Here is a 27,874-nt window from a genome sequence, read left to right as displayed (position 1 = left end):
TACTTCACATTTGAAAATAAAATACAGATAGTCCTCAAATTACGATGACAATTGAGCCCAAAATTTATGTTGCTAATGGAAAAAAGTTGTTAAGAGAATAACTGCTGTTGGTTGTTAAGTCAGTAACATGGTTGTGAATCTGACTTCCTCATTGATTGGCTTGTAAAAAGATAGCAAAAGGGGACCACATGACCCCAGGACCCCTATGACAGCAACCGTCATAGATGAGTCTGTTGCCAAGTGGCCTAATTTTGATCACATAACCATGGGGATGATGCAATGGTCATAAGTGTGAAAACTGGTCATAAGTCACTTTTTTCAGTGTCGTTTTAACTTTGGTCACTAAATGGATTGTTGTAAGTTGAGAACTACTTGTAGTGCTTCAGTCAGCAACTTTTTAAACAAAATATGTATTTTTTTTCCAAGACTGCAATCTTGCACTGGAGCGCAGCAATGTAGTTTACAAAAACACAGCTTAAAGGAGTTGTGTTAAGAGGTGTTGTGTGCAGGCTCTATTACAGTCGTAAATTGAGGACTAATGATATGCTGTACAGATAAAATCTCTGAACTAAGATTTTGCGTTACAGGCCATTTTTAAGTTTCTTTTTAATTTGGTTAATTTCCAAGCCTTGATTTATATTGCTTATTTATTAGCTTATCAGCTAATGAATATGTGTGTACATCTCAGAAACAAAACAGCAAACACATTTTTGAAAGAAAAACAATTTATTTTCTTATAAAAGTTCTGGACATTTTTGGTTCAAAATCTTTACTTCATATCAGAACTTTCTTTGTACTTTACATGATCCAGGGGATGGGGGGAGCTGTGACCTTAGCAATGTTTACACTGCTCCTTGAAAACCTCAAAGAAGTCTTACGGAACTGGTTCCTCCTCCTTTTAGCATAATACTGAAAAGGGGAAACACATCTTCCTTTAGGGGGATGTATTTTGAAAGCCTGTGTCCATATTGGCATATGAATGCATGTGTGTGAGCAATCCCATGTATCATTGGGAGAAGAGTGAAACCCATTTACTCAGATATAAGTTGCTCTGAATGCAATCAAGCTTCCTATTTCCTCTAATGGTGAGGAACAACAGCCATACATCTTGAGTAAACCTATACAGGACTAATCAGCAACAGGTTTTTATCGGGATTGTATGCTGATGGCTCAGCAACTTTGCAAATTTCAGTATTCAACGGTGCTCAACCACAAGAATTACTAGGGTTCTCTATTAGGTATCTTATTGTTTTTTTCTGGTTTGGATCTGGAATTCTATTATGCATAAACAGTATTCCTAAATTTTGCTATATTCAATGAGCTGCTTTCTTCTATGTGCTGCTCTATTGGCAGTTTAAGAAGAGAAGCAGATGAAGTAGCTCAATTTACCAAAATGATTCCAATAGTGTATGCCTGTTAGCCTTACCCAAGTGGCCTCTCCTTAGGTAAGTGGAAGTAGAACTTCCAAATTCCCAGCAGCAATAATGGTGCTGACTGGAAATTCTAGTCAAATTGTCCCACAGATCTGGAAAGCGCTTAGCAAGAGAGGGCTGCTTTAAGACATGCAAGCACAAGGAAATGTGGAATTGAACTGAACTGAACAAGTACTGCTAGACAAAATGGGCTTTCCTCTTTTTTTCTGATAAAAAGCTTTTAAATGTGCTCATTAAGAGTTGTCATGCAACATTACTTTTTAGGTTTTTAATCTTCCCCTTTGCACAGAAATTCAAAATTATTCTCTCTTTGAGAATCTGTATCCATACTATATAGATACCAATTTATATTGTATTGGTAATGAGGTCAAAATGAAATGCATTATTTCTAAAATGTGTAAATCCATTTGAGGCATTTTTAAAAATTAAAACAGTGGTTCCCTTTGTGGCTTGGAGGCCCAGCTTAGGGGAGGGGAAGGGAAACTGGACCTTGAACAAGCAGCGGGACCCAGTGTGAGCAATGGGCCAGTGTCCATGTGTGCAAAAGACCAGCAGCCCGCCATTCATGCACTCCAGCATGTCACTCATGGGGTCCAATTCCGAATAGACCACAGCCCAGCAGTGGGGCCCGGCCCAGTGGTTGAGAACCCCTGAATTAAAAACAAATCAGTCTTGAGCAGATCAACATGATCTAAACTGGTTTACAAAAATCCAGGAAAGTCATCCAGCTAGCCTATAAAATATTTCCCACAGTGGTCTAAATCCTGCCATGGATAAGCCTTTCCCCTCTCTTGAAAATTAAAATTGCTTCTTAATCATTTAGAGCTGGTGGCCAGTCAACATCCACGGACTGCAGGAAAAAAAGAAAGAAAAATAATTAAATCATAGCTAACTCATTTTTTTACAGAATATTTAACCTCAGATAATGGCTTCAATACAAATGATGAAGGTTTCCCAAGTATGAGACAATGATTTCCATCATCTGCCAAGGACCAACACAAAAGTGCAGGCCAAGAACTACGGCAAGTGTAGTTAATACACTGTATGTTCCCAGACTGGAGAAAGCTGAGGTGACAATATACTTTAAGTTAACATCTGATTAGCCTTTAAAAACATGGATGAAAAGCCATTTAAAACCAACTTGGGGTATGATTTGATTGTTATTCTCGGCTAGCTCAGCCACAGTTGTGTCAGACGCCGTGAGAAGAAACAAGCCAACTTGGTTTTCTTTTCCAACAGTGACTTCGTTTATTGGGTCTGCTACAAACCCAGTTCAGTAATAGTCGAGGAGTTTAAACTAAAATTTTAATCCCAATGAGCTTCTACGGTTCTCAACACACAAAACTAAATTTGTATTCTCTTAGTCTAACAGGAAAAGTTTTGAAGAGAGATGAGATGCTGTAGGAAATGACACAGATTGGAGATTAGATTAAACTCAGGTTGTCAGATCTGACACAAATCCCCTGTGCTTTGTCCCTTAATTTCCTACTGGAAAGACCAATGGCGGCAGTCCCATCCTTCTGTCTACAGAGACATACAAAAGGGATTACTCACTTCTACATCCAGCTCCAAGATGTCTGCAGTTGTCTTCAACAGGAAACCAATATTAGGCTTGGTTCTTCCAAAATCGCCATGTACAAATTCTTTAATATAACTAACAAATTGCCGATAAGGAAACGAGAAAGATGAGCTTTTTAGAATAGATTTTAAAATAAGACTTCAGAATACGTACTTCTCCCTTTCTCATTTTTTCTCAAACACACAGCTAGAGTTAAATGACGGGATATAGCAAAGTTCGGGGGGGTGTTAGAAGAGAGCATGCCACCTTCTAGGGGAAGGGGATAGAGAAAAAAGATAGACTGTAACATGAGTCATGCATACTCCACACATTTTCCTGCTCCAAGGAAAACTATACTTGAAGATTTATGTTTGTTCTTCCATTTTTAATACTATCCTGTACAGGAATTTTGTACAGAATTCCTGACCACTGAGGCACTTCAGTTCAGTAAGGATACGTCCCCGCTTGTGTCTTCAAGTGAAGACGGAAATGATGCTCGTCTATGTACTCTGATTGCATGCTGTGGATGACACGAATCCTGACAGCTAATGGCCGCCGATGAAGGACACGTAATGGAGTTTTTTGATCAAGCTTTAAGTCCTGGTCAAGAATTTCAGATAAAAAAAAATAACATTACATACATTACAAGATAGAAAAGATAGAAAATCCAAATGTCCATTCAGACATTTTCCTCAGTATAGTATAGGTTCTCCTGTTTGAGCAAGGGACTGGACTAAAAGACCTCCAAGGTCCCTTCCAGCTTAGCTCAGCTCAGCTCTGCTCCATTCCATTCCATTCCCAATGGAAACCAGCTCCAGGTTACCACACAAAGTGATAACAAAGTAACCTTCACAAACCAATAAAGAGGATGAGAACATGGCAAATCCTTTGGAACAGGGGTCTCCAACCTTGGCAACTTTAAGCCTGGAGGACTTCAACTCCCAGAATTCCCCAGCCAGCTTTGCTGGCTGGGGAATTCTGGGAGTTGAAGTCCTCCAAGCTTAAAGTTGCCAAGGTTGGAGACCCCTGCTTTGGAGTGGTATGGAGGGGTATAAAGATTCCAGAAAATGCTGATAAGCTGAAAAACGGGCACTTTGTTTTTCAACAGGGAGATATACAAAATTCTACAGTAGGTGGAGAAAAATGAAAGACATGGATGGGTACAGGCCATGGAGAAAATATACTAGGAAACAGTGCATGAGAAAACATTCTTGATATGTTGGTGAATCAGAAGCTGAGCACAAGCCAATAGTGTGATTTAGCTGAAAAAAAGCAAATAATATTCTAGACCAGTGATGGTGAACCTTTTTGGCAGCGAGTGCCCAAACCAGAACATGGGTGCATCCGTGTGCATCTGCGAAACCCGAAGACCAGATGGTTTGTGCATGCCTGTTCTTTGGCCATTTTCAGGCCGTTTTTTGGCCCGAAAAACATCCTGAAAATGGCCCGAAAAATGCCCTGGTTTTGGGGCATTTTTTGGCTGTTTTCAGGCCGTTTTTCCGTCGCTCTGGTGCCCGCTGGTCCAGCTGGTTGGCGCGCATAGTAATATTCTGTATGGAGACCAAACCTAGAATATTACATCTGGGCATCACAGTTTAACAGATACTAAAATTATGTCCAGAGGACATAAGCCTGGGAGGAAAAACTTGCAAAAAATGATATGTAACTTGGAGAAGAGAGGACTGTGGGAAAACATAACCTTGGTAATCAGAAGGGCTATATAAGAGATGGGGTAAAATTGTTCCCAGATATTCCAGAAAATGGCACAGAAAGAATGGATATAAATTACAAATCCGATTTCGGCTGGGCATCAGGAAAAAAATCTAGGAATAAGAGCTGTTCAACAATGGAACTGATTGCCACAAGAGGTGATGGACTCTTTGCTGGACGTTTTTGAATAGAAACCTCTTGGTCATACAGTAGTACAGTGTTTTTCAACCTTAAAACCTTAATATATATGGATTTCAATTCCCAGAACTCCCCAACCAGCAAGCTAAGGAATTCTGGGAGTTGAAGTCTATACATCTTAAAGCTGCCAAGGTTTCAAAAGAACTATTTATTGTGCATTAATGCCAAGCAGTAACTGCCAATACTGCTGCCATGAGGGTTGAGGGAAAATAATATGGTATATGAACATTTTTAAGAGATACATAGTAGGTCAGATACCAAATCACTAAAAGGAAATAAATACATTCATCAAACATTGTTCTGATTAATCTTCTTTCTAAATAGTATCAACATTCCCCAATTGGATGTGCTCCAAATGGGTTGATTTCAATTCCCGTAATTCCCTGGTCTTTTCTTCCTGATGGTCTTACCCATTGACAAGAATTAACAAGCCTTCCTGCTTTATGATTCTATGTCTGACAGTTACTTATAGAAAGATGGATATATATTTTTCTTATTTATTTCAGATGTATTTCTACAGAAAACAGCTGGCTCAAAGGATAGAACAAGCAAATATATCCAATGCCTTTTATGGCTCAGTGATAGCTTGGACTTTGTTTAATACCTCACCCAATGTACACAAAACAAGACATTTTCTTGCTAATTCTGTTAAACACTTGATTATAACACCTCTCATCCTAGAGTAACTTGTTGATTAAATAACCCAACATAATGTATACATTATCCACCTGCATAGAAACTTCTTACAGAAAGTAACTTCTATATTGTCAGTGTCACACTTCGGCAAAATGTTACACTCAAAGGAATTGCATGAATTCTGTGGTTTTCCACTAAAAAAAAGTACAGTAATTTTCACCCTGGGTTTGATGAAAGCTATATAAAATGGGGCTTGTAAAAATCTTTGTACGGGATTTAAAAACGAGCAAACAAATGATAAATACCACCCCAGACATGCAACCTTCATAGAGTCTAGGAACGTAATGTCTTCCTTTTGGATCACTTTCTTTGTCCATATTAAGGCACTGTAGGACTTGGTCTTCTCTTCTTCCCCTTCTTTCATATGTACAATGGCCTCTCTGAAAGAAAAACAACCAACCAATTAGAACAGCCACAAACTTATGATGGGCAGAAGACTCTCATCAGATACTAGATGGGGTAAATGTCTCCTTCTCCATCCTGCAGCATATCTCTGATGTCAAAAGTAGAAAATCTGCAGTAGCAGAGGATTCCCAAAAATCTGCAATCTGTAATATAAGGACCTTTGAGATATGTTGCTTGATCAAGAAATCAATAAAATATGCTGATCACCTGAAAAAGTGAAGCAAAATTCCCAACTCATGCTTGTGATCAAATACATTATAGACCTGCACGAGTCAAAAGGAGGGCTGTGAAAATATTTACAGACCCCGCACATCCTGGACATAAGCTGTTTCAACTCCTACCCTCAAAACGACGCTACAGAGCATGCACACCAGAACAACTAGACACAAGAACAGTTTTTTCTCGAACGCCATCATTCTGCTAAACAAATAATTCCCTCAACACTGTCAAACTATTTACTAAATCTGCACTACTATTAATCATCGTTCCCATCGCCCATCTCCTTCTATTTATGATTGTATGACTGTAACTTTGTTGTTTGTATCCTTACGATTTATATTGATAGTTTCCTGGTTGCTTATTTGTATCATATGACTATCATTAAGTGTTGTACCTTATGAGTATTGATGAACGTATCTTTTCTTTTATGTACACTGAGAGCATAAGCACCAAGACAAATTCCCTGTGTGTCCAATCACACTTGGCCAATAAAAAATTCTGTTCTATTCTATTTTTATGATCTTGTGTTACTGGTTTTATTGTTATTCTTTTCTCATTATTATTAAATTTATAATCATTCTTATATAAGCATGGAAGGCAGTAAACAAGTACGAAACAAAACTCAACTAATCAAAAGAGTAAAATCAAAACTAAAATTGGGACAGCTGAAATCAGTTTAACTGTTAAAAGTTTGGAAAGAGATGTATTTCTGCTATGTTCCTATTCCCCCCTGAGGAATGGGTATCAAATGTACTATCCCATTGCCTGGAAGCCCCTCAGGATACGCCCTCCTCCCACTTCACAGATCAATCAGTTACTTTAAAAGAGTCTCTTCTGGTGATTTCAGTAAACATTATAGATTATGTCCGTGCCAGGAAAAAAATGAGATGATTCCATTTTCCATGGAAATATGCTAAAAAAAACTCAGATTGAGATTTTATCTAACGAATTCAACTAACCTGTTGACAAGTTGTAAATCACGAACTTGGACTTTCTCTGAAGAACTGTTGATCCTCTAAAAGTGTTTTTTAAAAATAAAAAATAGTAATTATATGTGATTATTTTAAATTAAAATCTGATAGTAAAAACATTTTTTTAAAAAAATGGGTAGATAAAGCACTATACTCTTAATTAGCTGAACAAGGAGTACCATGTATATTCCTGAATATCATCAAATAATTCTTGTCATATGAGTTATGAAATCAGCAATGTGTATATATAATTTAAATGCTAGGGCAGGATGTGTACATCATTAAGATGATAATGTATAAAATTACTACGGTAGCCTTCCCTTCTCCATGGAATTTAGGGTCAATTTTTCATCTGGCCACTGTTTAATACCCTCCAAGAGGAGAAAATCATATTAGTTCCCATATAATTTAGCTTTATAGGTAATTTTGCAAGAAAATCTGATTGACTCCCTTCATCCCAATCTACATGACAATGGTTATTGGTCAACCTTCAAATATTATACCTGTTGAAGCTCCTTCATTTCTACTGCAGCCAACTGGACTTTCCGAGGGTTAACCAGCTCAACTGCAAAGGGCCTTCCTATGAACAATGGTATAACCATGATGGTGGCAATCCAGAAAGAAGGATGGGAAGAAAACAAATTAAGATTATGAACTAGTTTTCAGATTTAGACATGGGGATAAAAGAAAATTGAAAATTGAAAAATATCCATTTTCAGCAAACTATATAAAATAGATCAAGATGTAAGTTCACAAAGGGAAAAACTTAGTATATGCCTAGGTTTATCAATATCTCAAATACCTAAAATTAAAATCAGGTGCATCAGATGAGGTGCAAGCAATTAGATCAGTAATAGAGAACCCAGGAGGAACTAGTTTTACTTAAACCTCAGACATTCAGTTTAATATACTCTTTGTTGGTGAAATATATGGTACCACCGTGACTAGATCAAAAGAGCACCTTGAAGCCTTCAAAAAGCCTATAGATGCCTAGAGGCTGGGAAGGGATTTCAAAGGATTACCAACCAAATGGACATCAATAATTCCACTGTCCAGAAGATCATCTACAAGTGGAAAATATTTCACACAACTGCCTACTTGCCCAGGCCAGGCTGTCCCAATAAGTTCAACCCTACAGCAGAACACAAGGTGTTTTTAAGAACCCTAGAATTTTATCACAGAAGCTTCGGGTACTATCTTGCTTACTGCTAAAGAGCATGAGATTTCCATTAGAAAGAAGTTGCACAAATTAAATCTACATAGGAGGTCTGCCAAGAGAAAGCTTTTGTTCTCCAGCAAAAAAAATAAGGCAAGACTAAAGTTTGCTAGACAAAGACCAGGACTTCTGGAACAATGTGCTCTGGACAAACAAGACAAAGATAATTATGTGGCTACAGGACCACATACAGAAGATGTCATCAGCAAATTTTGTTAATTTGTTTGTTAACTTTGGGTAAATTATTTCAAAGTAAATTTTTCATAGTTATTGTTGTTGTGCCAAAGGTGCTTTTTTCAACAGGCAATTGGACTTCCTGCATCTTTACTGAAACCAGAAAGTCCAGTTGCCTCTTAAAAAAGCACCTTTGGGACAACCATGACCTGGATGACTGAGAATCTCCACAGACATTAAGTTTTTGTTGTTGTTCAATTACATCACCTTTAGCTTTAAATACTGTTTGAATGAAGATCTTTTATACATAAATGTACTTAAGTCATAAATTTTCTTGTAATGAAATTTCTTTAGATATGCTGTCCAGATTTCTACACTGAACAGTGGGATAGGCTCCATGGCCTAAGTGGCCCCTTCCAACTCCCATGATCTCAGAAATGGCTTTTTTTTTTGTCACAGGATTGTCAATTGATTTTTTTCCCAATTTTGGATATTTTCAAGTGTTGAACTTACCGTTGCCTAATGTTCTCACATCCACATCTTCCCTTCCAGAGGATGAAAAATTAAAACCTTAACAACAGGAGAAAGAAACATTGACTGAATTTGGAAATCCATATGTAAGCCAAGCTATTCGGCATGATCAAGGCAAATCAGAGTTTAGCTCTACATCAGGAGTATCAAACTCAAGGCCCAGGGGCTGGATCTGGCCCATAGGGTGCTTAGATCTGGCCCACGGGGCCGCCCTGGAAACAGTGAAGGACTGGCCTGCATTGCCTCTGCCAGCAGAAAACAGAGCTCGGGAGGGCTACAGGCTGTGCTCCCGAACTCTGTTTTTGCTGGCAGAGGGTTGCAGGAGGCCTTCACAGGCAAAAACATAGCTTGGGAGCCCTTTTTTGCTGGCAGAGTGCTTGGGACCCCCGACATGAGTGAGCTGGCCACACCCACCCCAGCCAGACCCACCCTGGCCCCCTGAAGTCAAACACAACCCTGATGCGGCCCTCAATGAAATTGAGTTTGACACCCCTTCTCTACATTAAACAGATGCTGGGTCACTTGCCTACACAATTTTCCTGCATTTTTTCATCAGTGCATACATATTGCATAACATTTAAAGAAATATAAACATATGCACGCACATACTCACTATCTGCTTTGAAGGCAACCATGAGATGCTCCAAGATCAATTCTTCTACAGATGATTCCATCTTCCTCTCTCCATCTATAATCCAGGGAGTCTGAGGTAGAGTTCTTGAATATTTATTATATCTTCCTGTTTCAAAAAGAAACAGAGAACAGAAAAAAATGTGCTATGATATTTATTAATTCTTAGTTGAGCAAAAGTATTACAAATAAAAGCATTTTACTAGAAGCCGAGTGCACAGAAAAGGAAGTTACTATCATAAAGCATGTATTAGAAGATCCCTCAAGAATTGTACCTTAAGCTACTTCTTCCTCATGCCTTGAGCAATAAAGACCATAACGTAAGTTTGCTTTGAAAACATATCTATCAGCTAGTTCCGTGATGGCGAACCTATGGCACGTGTGCCACCCACATCAGTTGGCATGTGAGCTCAGCTCTGTGCGCTGATTTTCGGGCTTTTTGGGCCCACCAAAAGTAGGGAAACAGGCTGTTTCCTGCCTCCGGAGGATCTTGGGGAGAAGTGGGGAAGGCCCGTTTTTCTTCTCACTTGGCTCCAGAGCCTCTCTAGGAGTCCTGGGGGGGGGGCGTCCCCACCCTCCCAAAGGTCCTACAGAGGCCGAAAACGGCCCATTTGCCAACTTCTGGTGGGATTGGAAGGCCCATTTTTTGCTTTCCTCAGCCTCCAGAGTCTGGGGAGGGCGAAAACAGCCTCCCCTCAGCGAGGTCCTCCAGAGGCCAAAAATGGCCCATTTGCCAACTTCCAGTCCAGGAGCGGGATGAGCGGGGAGAGGTCGCACGCGCATGTGTCGGGGCGAGGAGCACAGAATTATGGGTGTGGGCACATGCATGCATGACCCTCCCCCCACTGCCCTCCCTCCTGGCATGCAATGGCAAAAAGGCATCACTGAGCTATCACTATATCACTATATTGTGATATACAGCACATCACATGTTAAGGTTGTTTCTGCCTACTTTGATGAAAAACAACTGGCTAAATATTTGTATTTCATCCAATTATTCTGATCCGATTATTTTCCAAGATGCTTTTTCAATGACATTGTCAAGTGAGTACAATCCTGGCCTAAGAAAAACTGCCAAATATAAATTCTGCTTCCTAATAGCCCATTTTAATCAGAAATATACTGTGATTTGAAAAACACATTCTCATTTGAAGTCAAATTTATATATTCTGCCTATCAATCTCCTTCAATGCGGATGAATGACACTGACAAAAAGCATCACTTTTTATAAACACTTTCTCAGTGGCTGACTCATTTCTCAATGGCTGTACCATCATACTTCCCCATAGAACAAAACGATTCATATAATCATATGGGTTTCTGTCCCAATAACAACTGAGTGGCCTTTTCTTATTAAGCAAAGGGCACACTTGCCCAGTAGTCTTAAAAAGGAGTGATCCTTATCAACCTCTATTAAAGGAAAAACATTTATTCTCACCAGCCACAAAAATGGCACCATTGTTGCATTGAATGTCAACTGCTGTGCAAGGAGTTTTAGGCGAACATGGAGGAGATGGATAGTTCCTGTATTAGGGGAGATATAAAGGGCAATTCACTAGAGAAAAATTGAAGGAAAAGTTAAAAATTATGCAAAATAAATAGATATGAATATCCAAAAAAACCCTTTCAAATTTTTCAAAAACATTTTATAATATAAATAATTTTAAATAATGCAATATCATATCTAAGAAATAAAAGCAGGTGAAAAATTATGGTGATAACCTTGATAACCTTGATAATACAATACTCAAAATCTGAGCTCATCTATCATAAACAAAGGAATATGAGCAGGCCAGTAGGCTTCTTCAGCCGCATATAATGGATGCACAATACTACACACACAGCAGGTCCTTCATTCTTCATTGCTAACCACAATGTCTCCTTCATCTTTCTTGGAAAGAAGGAAGGAAGATCTCCTTCCTGGCATTTCTGTGGCTTTCAGTGATGAGGAAATAGGACGCTGGTCTTACCTGAAAACGTCTCTTCTCAGTGCGCTGCGAGAGAATCCAAGCAAGGGTTAACTTCAATCCTATTGCCAGAGACTGAATTGCTAGAATTTTCTTGGCCACACTTCCCTTTATCTGGCTGAGCTCCAGTTTTTTGACAAAGGCATGGCTGTGCGATGTACATGGACCTGTAGAACAGTGATTCCCAAACTGTGAGCCGCGGCTCCCCAGGGAGCCGCGCTATCGTCATGGGGGCGCCGCGGAATATCTGCGCCCGCTGGGTCCGGCGCTGATGCGCCATTTCTGGGGCGTCTGGTGCGCATGCGCAGTTGCAGGTCGGATTTCCGGGGGAGCCGCGGGCGCGTCTGGTGCGCATGCGCAGTTGCAGGTCGGATTTCCGGGGGAGCCGCGGGCGAAAAAGATTGGGAACCTCTGCTGTAGAAGATGGAAACCTCTGGACCCGGATGGTCGGCAGGGTGGGTCTTGGATTCTCCTGCAGCGCACAGAGAAGAGACATGTCAGGTAAGACCAATGTCCTTTCTCCAGTGCACTGCTTGGCGAATCTAAGCAAGGGATATACCCAAGCTTAAGAACTAGGGGAGGGAGACCGGCTGGTCCCTGGTCCCCAAAGTGGAATGGACTCTCTGAAGAACTCTGCGGCCAAAAGACGCCTCAGTCAAGGCATACACGTCCAGTTTATAATGTCTGATAAATGGCGACAGAGATGACCAAGTCCGCAGCTCTGCAAATGTCTTCAGTGGGAGCTTGTGTTGGCCACGCTACAGTAGTAGCCACACTCCTAGTGGAATGAGCTATAATCCATCTTGGAACGGGACAAGCCTGTATCTCATAAGCCTTAGCTATACAGGCTTTCAACCAGAGGCCTATAGTGAAAGACATCACCTTCCTGCCCATGGCTGAAGGCTGAAAGGAGACGAAAAGAGATTCTGACCTCTGAAAGGAAGCAGTCCGTTTGATATATCTGCGGAGAGCCCTCCTGACGTCCAATGTATGCCATCGTTCCTCTATGGGATGATGGGGCCCTGGGCAGAAATTGGGTAAAATGATCCCCTGGGCCCTGTGAAACCAGAAGTTCACCTTAGGCAGAAAGGATGGATCCAAACAGAGAACCATTCTGTCTGTATGAAAAATACACAGATCCTCATGCACTGATAATGCTGCCAATTCAGAGATCCTCCTGGCAGATGTTATTGCCATGAAGAACATGACCTTAAAGGTCAAATACCTGAGGCTAGAGGTCTTCAGTGGCTCAAATGGTGCCGAAGTAAGAGCCTGAAGCACCAAGGCAAGATTCCAAGTGGGATAACGATGAACCACTGGAGGCCTCAAATTGGTGGCCCCTTTAAGAAAACTGCGTATTCTGGGATGATGCTTGACAGGTTTTTGGTTCTCACAGGTTAACACTGTGGCTAAGGCTGCTACCTGTCTCCTATGAGTGTTGGGAGACAGCCCCCTGTCCAATCCTGTTTGTAGAAAGTCCAGTACCTCCGGAATCGAAGCTCCTAGAGGGTCAATGTGTCCCAAGGAACACCATTGGCAAAAAGCTGACCAATTGGCGTCGTAGATTCGATTAGTCGAAGGCCGTCTGGAAGCCTGGGTGGTCTGAATTACCTTTCCAGAAAGCTTGTCTCTCCTCAGGAGGCTCCTTTCAAGTGCCAGATGGTCAGCTGGAGCCAATGAGGCTCTGGATGGACCACAGCCCCCTGGCTGAGGAAGATCTTGTCCCTGGGAATCCTCCAGGGGCGAGACACTGAGAGGTTGACCAAGTCCACAAACCAGGGACGCCTGGGCCAATGCGGGGCCAGAAGGAGGACTCTGCCCTCTCCTCCAATACCTTTCTGATGACCCTCGGAATGAGGGGAATTGGAGGAAAGACATAGAGCAGGCCCTGAGGCCAGGGACTGCAGAGGGCATTGACCCCTTCTACTCCCAGTGCTGGGAACCGGGAGAAAAACCTTGGCAACTGGGCGTTTGATGGATAAGCAAATAGGTCTACTATCGGGTGACAGAATCTCCTGCACAGTTTTTTGAAGAGCTCCAGATGCAGGCACCACTCTGCGTGATCTAACGTCTTCCTGCTCAACCAATCCACTTGTGCGTTCGCCATCCCCAATATATACTCTGCTCTTATGTTTCTCCACCCAGAGCCCAGCTTCTCCACCTCTGCCATGAGGGATTTGGACTGAGTGCACCCTTCCCAATTTATGTGAGCCTTGATGGCCATATTGGCTGTCAATATGAGGACATGCTGTCATGTCACTGCTTCTTTGAAATGACAAAGGGCAAGATGGACCAGCCTTAGTTCGAGCCAATTGATATTGTTCAGATCTGTGAGTCCACCTTCCCTGGACCACCTGGGATGGGAGGTGGGCACCCCAACCAAAGAGACTCACATCTGATGTGATCGTGAAGCGTTGGGACTCCTTGAAGGCTCAACCCTGCCTTATGGCTTGAGAGGTTCACCAGAGGAGGGACCCTAGGACCCTTGTGGAACTTTTACCTTTGTCTTTGAGTTGCTGGTGCCGGTCTCTGATGGGGCAGCAGAAACCATTGTAGTGTCCTAGTTTGTAGCCGTGCCCAAGGCACGATTGCTATGCAAGATATGAGCCTCCCCAGGAACTGTGAGAGGAGATCCAGAGGTACCACCCGTAGAGCCCGGATCTTCATTACTAATGACCGTATACTTTTCTGATGGTCTGGAGAAAGATATACATGGCAAGATGTGGAATCGATCACCGCCCCCAGATGTAACACGCAAGTGGTGGGAATCAGATGACTCTTTTCGAAATTGACTGTGAATCCATGGTCTTGAAGCATTCGTATTACGGTGTGCAGATTCTGTTCCGTCAACAGAGGTGAGCATGATTGGATCAAAATGTCATCCAGGTAACACTGCAATCTTATAGGGATTGCCCTGATATTTGCTGTCACCGCTGCCAATATCTTGGTGACCGTCCTGGGGGCAGACGACAGACCAAATGGCAGGGCTCGGTATTGAAAGTGGCACCCTGCATACGAAAACCTCAGGAACTTGTGATATGAAGGCCATATAGGCACATGAAGGCCTCCTTGAGGTTTTGTTTTTTTTTAATTTACATTTATATCCCGCCCTTCTCCAAAGACTCAGGGCGGCTTACACTATGTTAGCAATAGTCTTCATTCTATTTGTATATTTATATACAAAGTCAACTTATTGCCCCCAACAATCTGGGTCCTCATTTTACCTACCTTATAAAGGATGGAAGGCTGAGTCAACTTTGGGCCTGGTGGGACTAGAACCTGCAGTAATTGCAGGCAGCTGCTGTTAATAACAGACTGTATTAACAGTCTGAGCCACAGAGGCCCAATAACAGAGGTTATTGATGTTAATATGTCACCTGTCCTGATGCAGCCCAGATGGATTGTAAGGACTACATCTTAAAGCAGCAGTATACCACATGGGTGTTGAGTATTTTTAACTCCAGAATTCCCAAACAGCTCCCCCGAACTTTTCGTTACCAAGAAGAGGATTGAGTAAAATCCTCGTCCCTCCTGGCCTGCTGGAACCGGCTTGATGGTGTTGATCTCCAATAGATGATGGATCTCAGCTTCCATCAGTCTCCTTTTTTTGATTTTTACTGGAACTGGACAATGAATAAATCTGTTCGGGAGGTTGGAGAGGAACTCCATTGCGAGGCCCAGTCGCACTGTCTTTAGGACTCACGCTTCTGTTGTGGTCCTTTCCCATTGGCTGGCAAATTGTTGTAGTCGGCCACCAATAGGGGATGAGGTGCTGTAGTCATTTGCCTCAACAGCCAGACCCTCAAAAGGGCCACTTGGCAGGAGCTTGACATTTCCCTCTGTCACGATAGGAAGACCTATCCGGGAATTGCTTGTGTCCCTGATAAAATGGCCATTGAAACTGCAAGACATTGGCCCTAGATTCCACCAGTCGAAACGGCTGTCTCTGATAATAAGACGAGGGTCTATGGTCCGCCCGCCTTTGCATGGAAGGCATGGTTTTCTTTTTGTCCTTGCTCTCAATTAAGATGGAGTCCAATGCTTCTCCAAACAAGTCAGTATCCTTGTAGGGAGCTGAAGCCAATCTCCATTTCAAATGCATATCAGCCTGCCCTGGATGCAAATTTCGCAGTGTTCAAAGTTGCATCCGCTGAAAACTTTGTGGCCGCCATAAGTTTGTTCAGATCCTGATGCAGCCTGGTCTCGTCAGGAGGCAGCCTCGCCTGCATCTGATGTAGCCAAATTAAAGAGGCTCTATTAAAGAAGGAGGCTGCAGTAGCTGACCTGATCGCCCAAGCAGTAGCCTGATGCATCTTGCGAAAAGTGATCTCTGCCTTTTTGTCCTCCGCTTTCATCCTTCCTGCAATGTCAGCAGGAAGGATGGCTGAAGATGTCAGTGTTGCCACTGGAGCATCCACTGATGGTAATTGGAGGAGCTACTCCAGATCCGGCCCAGTGCAATAAAGCTTTCTTCATTCCCACTAGGGGCTGCAAATGCCCCAGATTGGGTCCATTGACTCTGAATAACATCCAAAAATAATTTGGGCAAAGGAATGACTTCCTGTTCTGGAATGCGCTCTGAAAATAAACCCTCATGAGGGTCTGGAGGAGCCTGGGATTGGCCCAGAGATGGTTTCATGGCTCCCATGTTAGTAGTTGTCTTAGCCTTAAAAGCAAAGACTTTAATAAAGAACAAAACAGACCTGAGAAAGAAGGTCTCTCAGGAGTCATGCCCTCATCATCAGAGAATTCCTGATCTTCCTCTCCCATCAAGGAATCTGCACTATGCATAGATTGCTGTGGAGAAGATGGAACAAATAGCAGAGGCATACTTGTTGAAAGCTGGAACTGCAGGCTGGGCAGAGGAGGCTGAGAATGGCATCTCTGCTGTAAACCTGCCGCTATGCCTTGTAAAATGGCTTCAGCAATTAAGTTCCTCATATCCATAGATAGCCCAGATCCCTGGGCCTCCTCTGGGTGGAGCCCCCTGCAGTAGGAGTAAATGTAGCTTCTGGCACGGAGGCCTAGAAGAAGAAGGTCTAGAGTGCGCACTAGTAGTAGCTGCAGCTAAGAGCAGAAAATCCTCCTGCTGCCCTGTTGCAAAAACAGATGGAAGCTCATCAGCTCCCTCTGGTGACCACTCCCTTTGCTGCATCTCACTGATTTGAGTTGAGACAAATCAGGTTGCAATGATGCAGAAAATACATCTGCTGCAAAAGAAACAGTGGGCTCTCTGGGCTCCTGCACCTGGCCTTTGGAAAATTGTTTTTCTAGAGCCATGTGGCGCCTTTTGGCATCTCTATCCAAGACAACAGAAGCCCTCTTAGACAAATGCCTTCTGGAACTTTCTTTTTGAGACGCCCCTTTGGTAGAAGCCCTGGTATGCCTGGGGCTACAATTCTCAGCTCTATGAAGTCTGGGAGGGTCAGACTGGCTCATGGTCGGGGATGAGGCTCTCTCTGCCATGCTGCTACCGCCCACGCTTGTACAGACCAAATCCAAGGTTCCATTTGACTATCTTTGTGTTGTAAAATCTCTCTCCCTCTCTCTCTCCCTCCCTCCCTCCCCCTCCCCCTCCCTGTGTAACATAAACTCAGGAGTTACTTACTTGTGAAACTCTTCTTCATCAATCATATCCAAAGCTTTTACCACAGCCATTCTGGTGAAGACTGACTATAGAGAAAAGCAAAATATTACCTGAGTTATCAGACACTGCAAACTTTATTTTTTCTATTTGATTTGTTTTAGCCAAGTATGAAGCTATTTTTCAGTAGCTTATCTAGTAGTATCCCTTTTGTCCGTTGTTTCCTTATTTTGTTCTAAGCTTGGTGCTTTATTATAGAAGAAAAGTTTTACATTTGAGTAAAGACTTAGGTTTTACAAATTCTAACTTCAGACTGCTTACCTGGGAAGTATATGCCTCCCTGTACTTTATTCATTTTTATTTTTATTTCCTTCTATTCAATTGTGTCTGATTTTCAGACTCTGCCAAAATAAGTCCCTGCAGTTTTTTTGGCAAGGTTTTTCAGACATGTTTTGCCATTGCCTTCTCCCTAGGACTAAGAAAAAGTGACTGGCCCAAGGTCAACAGTTGGCTTCATGCCTTGGATTCATACATATTCTTATTTATTTCATATGGCTGGCCATCTTTCAAATTCTGGGCAGCTAAAAAAAGTTAAAAACTATACACACCAAATAATGCTAAAAGACAAGAACAAGCATGCAAGCATACTATGGCAACTAAGGAACCTGCAACTAGCAATTGCCTGTTTTTAAAGATACATATATATAAAAAAATCGAAGCCATGGTAAGTACTCCGCTATTCTCCAGATGTTCTTGAATGGGAACTCATGTAACTTCACCCAGCAAATTCAAAATATTTAGAAAGCATCAGAGTGCCTATTGTGAGATACAGATTTGGAGCACAGGTACTGCTAACTGTATACAATTAAAATTACCTGTTTATTTTTTGCTGGTTTGAAGCAGCTTGGACACACTGAAGCTCTGAATGAAAAACAACAAAAATCAGTCAAATATCTTTAAACAGGTGGTTACATTTTCTACCAAACAGGACAGGAGGAGGATTTTCTGCTCTTCTCAGGTGCAGCTACTACTAGTGCATACTCTAGACCTTCTTCTTCTAGGGCCTCCATGCCAGAATGAATACAATAGTATGTTTTATATTTGCCGGTGTCAAAACATTTTATTAAGAACAATTGCCAAGAAGATAGATATTTGTGAAAACACCTTTCCCATCTCTATCTAGTCAGGCAACTCTATCTAGTCAGGAGTGTCCAACTCCCATTGTCACATTGTCATCACATGACGTATTTCAACTTTTTCCTCCTTTGCTAAAATGAGGGGGGCGCAGCACGTAACACATCTGGCCCGCGGGCCGCGAGTTTGACACCCCTGCCTTAGACTGTCTTCCTTTGGCCATAGAACTGGAAGGCTCTGCTTCTTTGGCAGAATATCACAGCAAAGTTAAGGCCAATCTGAGGAGCTTTGTGTTATTGAGCTCCTGCTGACACTTGCCCAGGGATTAAAAAGCTAAAGAGCAGAAGATTCTAATATCTGAGCTACAGTGGCGCAGTGGTTAGACTGCAGTACTGCAGGCTACTTCTGCTGATCACCAGCTGCCAGCAGTTTGGCAGATCGAATCTCACCAGATTCAAGGTTGATTCAGTTTTCCATCCTTCCGAGGTTGGTAAAATGAGGACCCAGATTGTTGGGGGCAATATGCTGACTCTGTAAACCGCTTAGAGAGGGATGTAAAGCACTAGGAAGAGGTATATAAGTCAAAGTGCTATTGCTATTGCTATCTTCTATTGACTGGAAGATCACAGGGCTATATTCAAGCAAAATACAAGCGTGAGGCAATCAACTCAATTGGAACTATTTAAATCCCAGTTCAGGCCCTTACATTTCATTCTTGATTAGAAAGATGGATCACTTCACTCCCCAGATCTTGTGGGCTTTCTCTTTTTTAAGTGGAAGACATTTAGTATGTGAAGGGTAGAAGCATGAGTGAGTAAAGTTACATTCTTAACCTGTCCACTCCACTTTAACGATCCTCTTGGTACCAGAATCATGGGCTAGGAGCAGCATGTTTTTGGAAACAAAGTAAGTGATATCTGAGTGCCACTTACTCTGTTGTTATCCTAAGGAATGCAACCCAAGCATGGTGATATTATGAAGGGCACCTAGCCCTCAGCAGCAGCACTATCAGGCAAAATAGCTTGTTTACTAGCTATTTCAAAAAGTACTTGCTCAAGATATCTCAAATATTGGAGGGAGATCTAGAATGTCTCTGCTCTCATAAAACACTGCTTGTTACATTATACTTACAGGAAACAGCAATCTTCATCTGTCTCTGGATGAGCAAATACAACACTCACTTCAAACAGGCTCTGTATCACAAGGAGAGAAGTTAATTTTTAATTGCTACCGATTTCCTCCACATCACTTTTTTCTTCAAAAGATTGAATTCAGTCTGTCCAATCACCTGAAGCCTATCATCAGGAATAGATTTGATGTGACTAATATTAAACAGGAACTGTATTTGCTGCTCAGCAAATACAAAATGTGAGTAACAGATTCAAGTCCTTAAAGCATATGCAAGAGGCAGTGATCCACACAAGGCCCTCAGACATACAACTGCACATGTTAAAGACATGTATACAACTGCAAATGTTAAGGAGATCAGCTGTATTATTCATATTGGCATTAAGAAATAGGCATGTTTCTCGGATGCATTTCTGAGAATTTCCTGCAATAATCACTGGATATCTTCAGTGCTTGTGGATGCTTCCATTTCATTCCCTTTTACCAAAGAAAATCAGAATGATTTTACATATACCAATAAACCATGAAATACCAGCCAGAATATGAAACCATGGTCTACAGTTGGCTTAATAATTTGAATTGGTTCAAAGTTTCAATCATAATGATTCTGACAAACCCAAATTATCTTACTCTCTATGAAAGAAGTTTGAGTTTAATTGTCCCTTTAAGTCTTTCAGTTCTTTAATTTTCATCTCCACTGCTCCCTCCTACCATTATAAAAAGAGAAGCAACTATACTGCGGGTTAATACTAAATTTATTCTTTATTTGGGTTATTTATCAACTGTTCTTTATTAAAATGCTTTACAACCAGAAAATGCAACAAAACAATATGAAAAGGCAATGCAAGCATGGTAGGCCAAGCTGAACAATTTAAAATGCAGAGAGAAATGAAATTTTGACCTGGTACCAAAATAAATGTAACATTAGCACAAAAATTTCATGACTGAGCATTCCACAATATAATATCAAAGGCTCTTTTCCCGTTTGTTACTAATGGGACAAAAGATACTTTGAAAAGAATTATCCCTAATGAGGTCATCTAATTACATTATATTGTAACACTTCAAAAGAAATTTCTTTTACAAACACCTAAGTATTGCTGAAGTGAAAATTATTTGCCTGAACTTTGGGACCAGGGCGTGAAATATTCTAAACAAATCAATGGTTAAGGATATTAAAAATATTCAATATATTAATGAAAGAATAAAATTCAATCAACACAACAAAGAGATTTTCAGCTCCATAATCTTAGAAATGCAAAATGATGGAGGCAATGTATAATATGGGCTTATCCCACTAGTATTCTATGTTTTATATTTGTTGCAAAAGCAGAGTAAATGGTTTGTGTATATGCTACCTTTCCATCAGCAGGGACTCCCAACTCCTCCAAGAAGCGGGGATGGATTAGCCATTTGTAAGCTTCTTTCAGCTGAACAAAGTCATCTTTTCCAATTGAGAAGCCCTGTTTCCTAAATTGTAAAAAAGACAGTGTTTTCTGAAGTATGTGCAATTAGGATAAAAAATAAACTGACCCATATTTTCACCATCTGAACAAGATCTTCTGTAATTCATTTGTTTCTTTATATCCCACCTTTATTATTTTTACAAATAACACAAGATGGTGATATATATTCCTCACAACAATCCTGGAAGATGAGTTGGGCTGAGAGAGAGTGACTGGCCCAAGGTCAGTCAACTGGCTTTCATGGCTACAGGGGGATTGAACTCACAACGTCCTGCTATATAGCCTGGTGGCTTATCCACTAGACTAAAGTGACTATTAACAATCTATTATAATTCAAGGATCTAAAAATAAGTAGTATAGAGTACAGGACTGGCAACATCTGTCACACTTGCCAGAGTGACAGTAGAAACACACTGATCCATGATGGAATATCCAGAACCAGTCATAGCTTTGTCCACTTATGTATACTATAATCATGTGCCCAGCAATCAGTTGTTACATGACTTAACCAAGGTCACTGTTGTTTCAATCATAATTAAATCATTTAAATCATATGAGCCACGATGGTGCAGTGGTTAGAGTGCAGTACTTCAGGATACTTCTGCTGACTGCTGCCTGCCTGCAATTTGGCAGTTCAAATCTCACCAGGCTCAAGGTTGACTCAGCTTTCCATCCTTCTGAAGTGGGTAAAATGAGGACCAGATTGTTGGGGGTAATACGCTGAGTCTGTAAACCGCTTAGAGAGGGCTGTAAAGCACTGTAAAGTGGTATATAAGTCTAAATGCTATTGCTATTGTTACTAAGATTGTCTGGAGAAAATACTCACCCCATTTCTTCTTTCACCAGCAGCCATGCTGCATGCTTTAGGAAAAAGTAGGGAAACAAAAGAGATGGAGCATGAGAAAGAAAGAGCATTGATATATTTTTTTCCTCAGTAACTGGCTGAAAATACCGAGCAAGTTTTCTCTACTTTTCATAAAAATCAAAGTCTGTCTGATACATACTTGGCTAAAATATTTCTGCCATCCCCAAGTGAAATGCTAAACTTCAAATCAACCTAACCCAAACTGCCAGCCGTCATTTTCCACTTTGCTCCACCATTGATCCACCATCTTGGCCAACTACTGCCAATCCAAGTTATTCAATATTTGCCTGACAAAGTGAATTTCCCAGCATCCAAAGCAAGGTAATATGTAAGAACATCCTTTCTTTCTCATTGAAGGCCAATTTGAAGCATAAATAAAAGTATCAGCAAAATACCCACCTCTCTGACTGAAAGTTGTGGTGGGAACGACACTGAAAACACAAAACTGGAAAACTGATATTCAGAAGAATTAATCTTATGGCATACCTGAAAAATATAGATTTATTTAAAATATTTACTTGCCATATTTCAACCCAGAACAAATTATTTCATACAGGGCAATCTAGAAACTATTTTGAGTAATATTATTTCAAAAATAATTCTGTTTGTAGATATACCATTTTTACCTTAGAATAAATGTGTTGATTCTTTTAGTAGATTCTTTTAGTACTTACTGTCTAACTGCTTCTCACCAGTTTAGTATTGGAGTAAAAATTTACATCTCTTCAAAAATGTCTCATCACAATCAATTCAGAGGTTGAATAGATTAACCAAACCTGGCAGGAGAACTACAAATATTGTTCTTGCAAAATATAGAAAAAAACCATCAACGTAGATGCACATTTGCCTTAAAGAATGCATGTTTGTTTAGCAGTTCTGAAGCTGCAGAAAGCGTTGCTTTCTTTACAAAGAAGAGGAACATATTTAATTATACTGATCTTTGCCAATTCAAGAAGTTTCATTTCCACAACAGTTCATGTTGTATTCTTTTGGTATTCCTTTCTATCCCAAAAGATGCTTGAACAATCAAAAAGAGTGAGAAAAACCAGCTGGTTGAGGAATACTGATCATGTAGGAGCTATTAAATGGTGACTCAGGCATTGAATCTGAGCCTGTAAGCTAGGAGCAGACACATTAGTCAGAATCGACAAAATTGCCCTTCTGGAAGAATATTTTACCCAGTGAAGCCTGTGCTTCCTGGTGCTTACCAGCTTAGAGAACACAAGTAAATCAGGAAGGAGGAAGCACCTGGAATAATTTAGACCAAGAAAAATAAAAGGCTGCAACTGAATTCTAAATTTTCCTAAATGGGTTGCTTGCTTAGAATTATCCAAGATACTGTAACTGCAGTAGAACTAATTCTTGTCTAATTTGTTTGTGCACTTATTTGGGAGCAATGATATTTACTCTCAGATAGGTATGAGCAACAAAATGTTCAGTGAAATCCTATATGAATACCAGCTATGTTTACAACAATATTGCATGTTACATTTGGTTTTATCCTTTGAAAAACTGAAAATAAAGCTCCACAAGGCTGACACTTACATCTTTGACAAAGTCTATTTCACAAAGATCCTGTAGAATCCCCAAACATATATTGCACACAACTGGATTTAAGTTTTCAATTGCTGGAGTATCACTTCCATCATTGTCCATGTCGTTTAGCTCATGACTTCCATTTGGGTTTTGATCTTTAATCCCATTAGCATTTTCCAGTTTGATCCTTTTACATGGGGGATTAGCCATTTCACAAGATAATATATTTTCATCTTCTTTGCTCTCCAGAAACTTGCATAGCTCATGAAATAAATCCTGATTGATCAAAAAACAAAACAAAAATAGAAATCTGTCAATATGGTTTTGCATTCAACATGGGAAAACAGCATCAAGTTATCATTAAAGGGATGTCTCAAACTGAAAACTACAAGTCCTGTTTATTTGCACAAGAGTTTTTAACAAAATTAATGTCAGGCAATCAGTGATCTTGTAAGTAAATTTAAAGCCAGTGAGTTTTAGTTTTGAGTAAACCTGCATAGGATTAGGCTGGGGATCATAACACCAACACTGAGAAGAATGAATGCTCTAGTTCTCCATTACAGAATATCATAATTCTGGGCGCAGACTTTTGGGCAGGTGACAATAAAAGAGAGGCGAGAAGAAAATAGGCTGAAAATTTCAAGTAAGCCATAGCTCAGTCCAACAGCGCAGATTCTTACAGTATCTTCAGTAAGATTTATCCATTAGGAAATTCTTCAAAAGTATTTTGAGGAAAAAACTAGGCCTGAGATACAAAGCTGACGGTCAAAGAAATGGTATTATGCTTGATAGACCAATGATCTAAAGCAGCATAAAACAGCTACATATTCCAGCTGTCCCTTCACATTTGCTGGATGAAATGTCTGAAATGCTGAACAGAATAAGACTGAAACTGTTAAAAGAAGCAGCTAACAGTGGCATCATTTTTAATCCATGCCTGAAACAACCACAACAAAAAATGTTATCAAGGGCAGAGCATTGAAAAACAAGTCTGAGGCCTGCAGATGATAGAAAAGACCACTGATATTTAGAAGAGAAAAACAAATTAACAAATGGAACCATCAGAGGAGACTAAATAGCTTAATATCCAAATTCCTACACAGACCTGGACTCTAAGAGTCAGTCATAAATGAGACACTACTGACTTTTAATCACTTTCAGTTTATTAATCCATTGGCTTCATGATGGTATGCTTGGTTATTTCTTTGGCTGGACTCTGAGATAGATATTTTTAGCATTAGTTCTCATCTCCTTCCCCCATTCAGGGTCCCTAGCATAACGTAATAAATAGTACTGCTTTCATGTCTTCCTTCACTGTGAAAACATTTTGGATCCTGTTCACTCCAAATCTCCTTTCAACCTTCAGGAAAGATGCTATGAAAAGAGGTGTGACTAAGACTGAACACTTCATGAAAATAATTCTCATCAATACTGTATATTCTAATTTAATCAAACCTTATGAGGTTGCCTGTAAGAAGTCTGTAATCCTACACCACAGAATCTGAAAATACAGCGGGGACATGTTCCAGAATTCAGTAACATCTGAGCAACAGGTCTGTCTTTTTCTGCCAGTACAACCATGTTGATGAAGCCTGTATTGGGGGGAAAAGTTATTTACAGAATCACTACAATAACCGCAATGGAAAGAGGAACAAGGAAGACCGTATTTCACTAATAGTATGCATGTGCTACATGCAGTTCCTCCTTCCCCCTATTGTCAGAATAGACTATATTAAGCTTAATTGACTAAAGGTCTGACAATAAATGGAAGGTTCCTTTGTTCCTAAGAAAAAATCATAAAAAACATTTAGAAAGGACAAATTAACAAAAAAGATATGGAACTAACAATTATATTAGTCATGCATAACAACCATTAAAAAGACCTTTTTCCAGGATGATCTATCCTCAAAGTGGCCTTCAGGTCTTCTAATGGTGTACTCATCAAAACCATAATCTAATCACCCTGCTGCTGATTGTCCTGTTCTATTTCCTTCCATCTTTCCCAACATGATAGATTTCTACAGAGAGAGACATCTTTTGCACAAAATACCTGAATATTTATAACGCTGCTATTATTAGATTTTATCCCACCTTTTTATATATAATTCAAGGCAGCTAATTAATGTAAATCAAATATTCCTATTTTCTCAGCAACAAACCCTGTGACATGGATTGGGCTGAGAGTCACTGGCCATAGTCACCCATCAAGCTCTCATGCCTAAGGGAAGCCTACAACTTAGTCTGCTGATTTCTAGGCCAACACCTTAACCACTGGTACTGGTAATTTGAGCTCAGTCATTTGTGCCTCCAGTGAAAATTTGAATCTTGATTTCTCTTCTCTCATTTCAATTTGCTGATGTCTAAGATGTCAGTGTGTAGTCAATTCATTTCATCTTTCACTTTGTTTAGTTTTTCTATGTTCATCCTTTTGATATTTCATACAGTTTTAGGGGGTAATGCAAGTTAAAATTGGTTGCATCTTCCAATTATACATGTGCAGCTCCAGCTCTTATCCAGTCAACAATGTATAGTGAGCCATTGATTTTGTGCTAGAAGAAAAATTCTGGTTTTTGGATATCAGTGCAATCCTAAATGTTTTTCTCTCAAGAAAAAATCTTTATTAAATTAACTTAAGAGTGATAAGGACTTTAGCTTAAGAATTATGCTATGCTTTATCTTAAGATAAAGGTTAGAAGACAAATGCATTTATCTCAGTCCTATTTTCATGTAATTATCTTTGGAAAAATATTTTATTCCATGTTTTGATATTTGGAGATTTTTTTTTAAAACACGAATGTATGCTCATGCCTATTTTCTTTTGAGACTTTGTAATCTGGTCTATTGAATCTCTAGTAATTAACAATGAAACTGAAAATACTGTAAATTGATTTAGAGTAGTATATATAGTATATACTCACATAGATTCCAAATCTCAGCCTATATGTCGGATTATAAAAGCAGGATTGAAATGAATAAAATATATTTTTCTCTTCCCTCTTGAGTGTTGCTCAATGTTTGATTTACAACTGTTTTGCAAGAATGTTTCTTAGTTACTTCCTAGCCTGGGTCCTGCTTGCTACCTCAGCATAGTGATAAGTGTTCCAGGAAAGAATGAGCAAATAATGCTAGGAGTGAATGCCAAAAGTACATAATCTTAGCAGGATCATCTAAGAAATAAGTTCTTTCTAGCTCCCCAGAAAAAAACAAGCAGGTACCTATATCAGGCAGCAATGATGTAGGAAGGTGTTGGAAGTGGAAGATCACTGTAATGACAACAGCAGAGGTGTCACTTCCTATTGCGTGGAAGAATGGAATGGTAAACCATGTAGACCTAGCACTTACCTAGGAGGATAATGAAATGTCTGTAATCAAACAACCAAACGCAGAGAGCACATAGTTCAATTCTGAGTAATATATTTTCTTCTATTGGTAATCATAAAACATGCCTCTATTTTTCCAAGAAAACCATACAGGTAGACAACACAAAGTGACTGACAATATAGTGCCAGATAATAGGTCCCTCAGGCTGGATGGATTTCAACATGCTACCGAGAAAGAGCTGAGGATCTTTTGGAAGTGTAATTGTGTTTATAATGTGGCTAGATTAAAGTTTTCAGGATCTCTGATGTTGGCATACAGGAAAAGAAAATCTGTTTAACTCGCATCCTCCTCTAGAACGGGCGGGAATACTGGTCGCATAAACTCGGAGAGCCCTACATTGGGAAATGTATATTAATGGCAATTCAACCGGGATCCTGGAATATATACAGCGCTGCTACCATGTATTAGCGAGCACGTAAATAATCGCACAGAAACTGGGACTGACTTCCGAATAGGCATTGGCTAAGTATTGCTGGCTCTATCCCTTTATCTTACTACAAGAAATCGAAGAATCAGAGTAGTCTACCTAACCTTTCTACGCTGCTAAAATATATACATATATATGAAGATAACGGCCAACGATCGCCTACCTTTTCGCTTATGTCAATAGGAGGAATAGGGGGAACTATTTAGCTGCCACGCCCCACGAGCTGCTCCTCGCTTCCGGATAGGAAGGAAACGCTTTCTCGATAATAATTGTTCCGGGGCACAACTGTGCAAGGATGCAAAATCTTTACCGTTTCTTTGAATTTCCAACGCTTTGATGAAGGGCGGTGATAGCATACCGAGATTAAAGAAAAAAAGTGACTCCACTTCAAAAAAAGTGACTTCAACTCCAGCAAAGCTGGCTGGGGAATTGGGATTTGAAGTCCTCCAGACTTAAAGTTGCCAAGGTTGGAGAACTCAGCTCTAAGCCATTTTTTTGCTTAGAAGAAAAAACAAAGAACGAACGAACGATTTCTTGAGTTGTTGAAAGAGAACACTTTATTTTTTCCTCTAGAATACAGCCCTGATTTTTTTAAATTAAAGTCTTGATGATCAAAGTAATTATGAACAATGTAAAAAAAAGTTT

General features: G+C 40.3%; 2 protein-coding genes across 6 annotated transcripts; both read right to left on the bottom strand.

Annotated features, from left to right (window-relative positions):
* Positions 1 to 707: 707 nt before the first annotated feature.
* PUS10 (pseudouridine synthase 10) lies at positions 708 to 27,476 on the bottom strand. Of its 5 annotated transcripts, none has more exons than XM_058164854.1 (19): positions 27,393 to 27,466; positions 26,637 to 26,763; positions 24,877 to 25,013; positions 23,431 to 23,697; positions 22,285 to 22,371; positions 21,847 to 21,881; positions 20,913 to 21,024; positions 19,558 to 19,619; positions 18,168 to 18,213; positions 17,317 to 17,381; positions 11,180 to 11,265; positions 9,725 to 9,850; positions 9,094 to 9,150; positions 7,694 to 7,770; positions 7,179 to 7,234; positions 5,858 to 5,975; positions 3,449 to 3,591; positions 2,988 to 3,087; positions 708 to 2,283 (listed from the first exon to the last, which is right to left on the bottom strand). In XM_058164854.1, exons 3-19 carry the CDS (start codon positions 25,000 to 25,002, stop codon positions 2,245 to 2,247), a joined length of 1,602 nt encoding a protein of 533 aa, XP_058020837.1. In that variant the 5' UTR covers positions 25,003 to 25,013; positions 26,637 to 26,763; positions 27,393 to 27,466; the 3' UTR covers positions 708 to 2,244. The 5 variants fall into 5 exon arrangements, with proteins under 5 accessions (XP_058020837.1, XP_058020838.1, XP_058020840.1 ...); XM_058164855.1 differs by having other exon boundaries at positions 26,637 to 26,684; positions 27,393 to 27,450; XM_058164857.1 differs by lacking the exon at positions 26,637 to 26,763 and having other exon boundaries at positions 27,393 to 27,476.
* On the bottom strand, positions 11,281 to 17,289 carry LOC131189057 (uncharacterized). Its single transcript, XM_058164859.1, has one exon. It carries the CDS (start codon positions 13,620 to 13,622, stop codon positions 12,384 to 12,386), a length of 1,239 nt encoding a protein of 412 aa, XP_058020842.1. The 5' UTR covers positions 13,623 to 17,289; the 3' UTR covers positions 11,281 to 12,383.
* Positions 27,477 to 27,874: the final 398 nt, after the last annotated feature.

The sequence above is a fragment of the Ahaetulla prasina genome, chromosome 1 (assembly GCF_028640845.1).
Source record: "Ahaetulla prasina isolate Xishuangbanna chromosome 1, ASM2864084v1, whole genome shotgun sequence".
In the NCBI taxonomy this organism is placed as follows: domain Eukaryota; kingdom Metazoa; phylum Chordata; class Lepidosauria; order Squamata; family Colubridae; genus Ahaetulla; species Ahaetulla prasina.
The sequence above is the reverse complement of the archived record's forward strand: the minus strand, read 5'-3'. Positions and strand labels throughout refer to the sequence as shown.